The 5,000-nt window shown below is 52.8% G+C and overlaps 1 protein-coding gene across 1 annotated transcript in view; it reads left to right on the forward strand.

Moving 5' to 3' along the window:
- Positions 1–5,000, forward strand: part of ptprsb (protein tyrosine phosphatase receptor type Sb) — a gene marked incomplete at its 5' end in the record, with an annotated part of 47,945 nt that overhangs the window by 10,549 nt on the left and 32,396 nt on the right. Inside the window, 3 exons of the mRNA XM_056233896.1 lie at positions 539–633; positions 1,346–1,599; positions 3,227–3,314. Coding sequence (XP_056089871.1) covers positions 539–633; positions 1,346–1,599; positions 3,227–3,314 — 437 coding nt within the window. The remainder of the gene's footprint in view (positions 1–538; positions 634–1,345; positions 1,600–3,226; positions 3,315–5,000) is intronic.

The following is a 5,000-nucleotide window of genomic DNA, read 5'->3' on the forward strand; positions in this document are numbered from 1 at the left end:
ACCCCACCCACAACCAACCCCACCCAACCAATCACAGTGGAGATGTGAATGTGGGCGGAGCACAGGTAACACTCAGCCAGCCGTTAGGGGGCGGAGTTTCGAGGTAAGTGACAGGTGTCAGTCACAGTCCATCGGAGGACGAGCACTTGAATTCATAGTAAGACTAGAGACGTTTTCTTTTCATCCTCTACTTTGAGTTCCTTCACTTCCTACATTTCCTAACACTTCCCAGTCCAGTTTGTGGTGTGGCACATATAAAATAAGTGTTTGTTTGTGTGTGTTTGGGGTTTATGTCTCACCTCTCGACTTCCTTCCTCCTGAATAACCTTGATCCGCAGCGAGTGAATGTGTGTCGGCTCTCGGTGGATCAGCCACACCTGTGTCCGCCATACCTTCAGCATCACACACACTATTCCCTGCACAGGCCTCGGCGCACGCGGCTCCCTCACCGCCCAGTGTGTGTGTGTGTGTGTGTGTGTGGAAGTTCTTTGAGTACGCCAGTCTCACGTGTTGTTCGTCTGTGTGTGTTTTCGGACAGACGTGCCGAGGAACTTCTCTGTGAATCTGGCGACGAAGACGAGTGTGTTGCTGACGTGGGAGTTCCCGGAGAACAGCGCCCCCTATCGCTTCACCGTGAGTTAGTTAAGTTATGTTGAAATGTGGGCGTGGCACTCAAACAAGGAGGTGTGTTTAAATACTATTGTGTGTGTGTGTGATGGGTAGGTTTAGGGGTTGGGTTAGTGTAAGGAGACAGAATATATAGTTTGTGCAGTATAAAAACCATTACGTCTATGGAGAGTCCCCACAAAGATAGCGAACGAGACGTGTGTGTGTGTGTGTGAGTCTGTGTGTGTGAGTGTGAGTGTGTGTGTGTGTGTGTGTGAGTGTGAGTGTGAGTGTGTGTGTGTGTGTGTGTGTGTGAGTGTGAGTGTGTGTGAGTGTGTGTGTGTGTGTGTGTGTGTGTGAGTGTGAGTGTGAGTGTGTGTGTGTGTGTGTGTGTGTGTGAGTGTGAGTGTGTGTGTGAGTGTGTGTGTGTGTGTGTGTGTGTGTGAGTGTGAGTGTGTGTGTGTGTGTGTGTGTGTGTGTGTGTGTGTGTGTGTGTGTGAGTGTGTGTATGTGTGTGTGTGTGTGTGTGAGTGTCATCAGAGAGGAAGTTATTGTCCAGCTAAAGTTAGTTTTGATTCACTTCCGTTGTAAAGATCATTAGTGATTAACTTAGCGGCCGCTAACACGACACCGCTCTACTGAAGACAGACACTGTTAATGTGTTCCGGCCGCTCATTCACACGACAGTGTTTGGAGGCTCTTGAGTTTCTGACTCTTGGAACGCTCCTCTGGTCCTCAGGTGGAGTATAACCGGCAGAAGATGGAGGTGGACGCTCGTCTGAGGAAAGCGGTGATTCCCAACCTTCAGCCGGACACCAGTTACGACTTCAAGATCACCAGTCCCGAGGGGAACATGGGAGGACTGAGACACCGCATCCACGCCAAGACCTCGCCACCCATCCTGATCCGCCGGCCCGAGCTGGACCTCACGCGAGAAGCCGAGGCCACAGTCACCATCATCCTGCCCTCGCTGGACACCCGGAGCCACGTCAGGTGCGGAGCTCACTCAGCACACACACGTCACGTCATGCTGGACATGCACACACACACGTCACGTCACGTCATGCAGGACATGCACACACACGTCACGTCACGTCATGCAGGACATGCACACACACACACACGTCATGTCACGTCATGCTGGACATGCACACACACACGTCACGTCACGTCATGCAGGACATGCACACACACGTCACGTCACGTCATGCAGGACATGCGCCCACACACACGTCATGTCACGTCATGCTGGACATGCACACACACACGTCACGTCACGTCATGCAGGACATGCGCCCACACACACGTCATGTCACGTCATGCTGGACATGCACACACACACGTCACGTCACGTCATGCAGGACATGCACACACACACACACGTCACGTCATGCAGGACATGCGCCCACACACACGTCATGTCACGTCATGCTGGACATGCACACACACACGTCACGTCACGTCATGCAGGACATGCGCCCACACACACGTCATGTCACGTCATGCTGGACATGCACACACACACGTCACGTCACGTCATGCAGGACATGCACACACACACACACGTCACGTCATGCAGGACATGCGCCCACACACACGTCACGTCACGTCATGCAGGACATGCACACACACACGTCACGTCACGTCATGCAGGACATGCACACACACACACACGTCACGTCATGCAGGACATGCGCCCACACACACGTCATGTCACGTCATGCTGGACATGCGCACACACACACGTCACGTCATGCAGGACATGCGCACACACACACGTCACGTCATGTTGGACATGCACACACACACACATCACGTCATGCAGGACATGCGCCCACACACACGTCATGTCACGTCATGCAGGACATGCGCCCACACACACGTCATGTCACGTCATGCTGGACATGCACACACACACGTCACGTCACGTCATGCAGGACATGCACACACACACACACGTCACGTCATGCAGGACATGCGCACACACACACGTCACGTCATGTTGGACATGCACACACACACACATCACGTCATGCAGGACATGCACACACACACGTCACGTCACGTCATGCAGGACATGCACACACACACGTCACGTCACGTCATGCAGGACATGCACACACACACGTCATGTCACGTCATGCTGGACATGCACACACACACGTCACGTCACGTCATGCAGGACATGCACACACACACACACGTCACGTCATGCAGGACATGCGCCCACACACACGTCACGTCACGTCATGCAGGACATGCACACACACGTCATGTCACGTCATGCAGGACATGCACACACACACACACACACGTCACGTCATGCAGGACATGCGCCCACACACACGTCATGTCACGTCATGCTGGACATGCGCACACACACACGTCACGTCATGCAGGACATGCGCACACACACACGTCACGTCATGCAGGACATGCACACACACACACGTCACGTCATGCTGGACATGCACACAAACACACGTCACGTCATGCAGGACATGCACACAAACACACGTCACGTCATGCAGGACATGCACACACGTTATTAGTGTGCAGCTCGTGTGCTTGATGAGATCCTGAGAACTAACTAACCCTCGTGTTGCGTCTGTGCCGGCAGGAACATCTATGTGGTGGTGGTTCCTCTGAAGAGAGCCCGCGGAGTGATCCGCCATCTGAAGAGCCCAGACGAGATGGACCTGGAGGAGGTACAGCCGCTCACTGTCGCATAGCGTTATCCGCTCACTGTCTTACTAGCGTTAGCCGCTCACTGTCTTACTAGCGTTAGCCGCTCACTGTCTTACTAGCGTTAGCCGCTCACTGTCTCACTAGCGTTAGCCGCTCACTGTCTTACTAGCGTTAGCCGCTCACTGTCGCATAGCGTTATCCGCTCACTGTCTCACTAGCGTTAGCTGCTCACTGTCTTACTAGCGTTAGCCGCTCACTGTCGCATAGCGTTATCCGCTCACTGTCTTACTAGCGTTAGCCGCTCACTGTCTTACTAGCGTTATCCGCTCACTGTCTTACTAGCGTTAGCCGCTCACTGTCTTACTAGCGTTAGCCGCTCACTGTCTTACTAGCGTTAGCCGCTCACTGTCTTACTAGCGTTAGCCGCTCACTGTCTTACTAGCGTTAGCCGCTCACTGTCTTACTAGCGTTAGCCGCTCACTGTCTTACTAGCGTTAGCTGCTCACTGTCTTACTAGCGTTAGCTGCTCACTGTCTTACTAGCGTTAGCCGCTCACTGTCTTACTAGCGTTAGCCGCTCACTGTCTTACTAGCGTTAGCTGCTCACTGTCTTACTAGCGTTAGCCGCTCACTGTCTTACTAGCGTTAGCTGCTCACTGTCTTACTAGCGTTAGCCGCTCACTGTCTTACTAGCGTTAGCCGCTCACTGTCTTACTAGCGTTAGCCGCTCACTGTCTCACTAGCGTTAGCCGCTCACTGTCTCACTAGCGTTAGCCGCTCACTGTCTCACTAGCGTTAGCCGCTCACTGTCTCACTAGCGTTAGCCGCTCACTGTCTCACTAGCGTTAGCCGCTCACTGTCTCACTAGCGTTAGCCGCTCACTGTCTCACTAGCGTTAGCCGCTCACTGTCTTACTAGCGTTAGCCGCTCACTGTCTTACTAGCGTTAGCCGCTCACTGTCTTACTAGCGTTAGCCGCTCACTGTCTTACTAGCGTTAGCCGCTCACTGTCTCACTAGCGTTAGCCGCTCACTGTCTCACTAGCGTTAGCCGCTCACTGTCTCGTCTCACTAGCGTTAGCTGCTCACTGTCTCACTAGCGTTAGCCGCTCACTGTCTCACTAGCGTTAACCGCTCACAGTCTCACTAGCGTTAGCCGCTCACTGTCTCACTAGCGTTAACCGCTAACAGTCTCACTAGCGTTAGCCGCTCACTGTCTCACTAGCGTTAGCCGCTCACTGTCTCGTCTCACTAGCGTTAGCCGCTCACTGTCTCACTAGCGTTAACCGCTCACTGTCTCGTCTCACTAGCGTTAGCCGCTCACTGTCTCACTAGCGTTAACCGCTCACAGTCTCACTAGCGTTAGCCACTCACTGTCTCACTAGCGTTAGCCGCTCACCTAGGCTTTTTATGAACTCAAAGGCGCCCGCGCGAGAAAAATAAATAACTAAATAACTGAGCGCATGGGTGGCGCGTTAACAGGCTAGCGAGTTACTAGCAAGTTGTGCTAACAATAACGGAAGCTAGCGATATCAGGTTAATCTGGGATGTTGGGTATGCTGTATTTAGTAGTATATAAACAACTAGAAATGATAGTAAATGATGGTTCAAAACAGAAAGAAATACGAAGCTAATACGAGGCTTAGACGGAGCTTACAGTCTCGAAGCAAACAAACTCACAGCAGTCGGCGAGGCAGACAGGAGCACTG

The sequence above is a fragment of the Rhinichthys klamathensis genome, unplaced genomic scaffold, assembly GCF_029890125.1.
Source record: "Rhinichthys klamathensis goyatoka isolate OS25496 unplaced genomic scaffold, OSU_Roscu_1.1 h1tg000379l_1, whole genome shotgun sequence".
NCBI classification, from domain to species: Eukaryota; Metazoa; Chordata; class Actinopteri; order Cypriniformes; family Leuciscidae; genus Rhinichthys; species Rhinichthys klamathensis.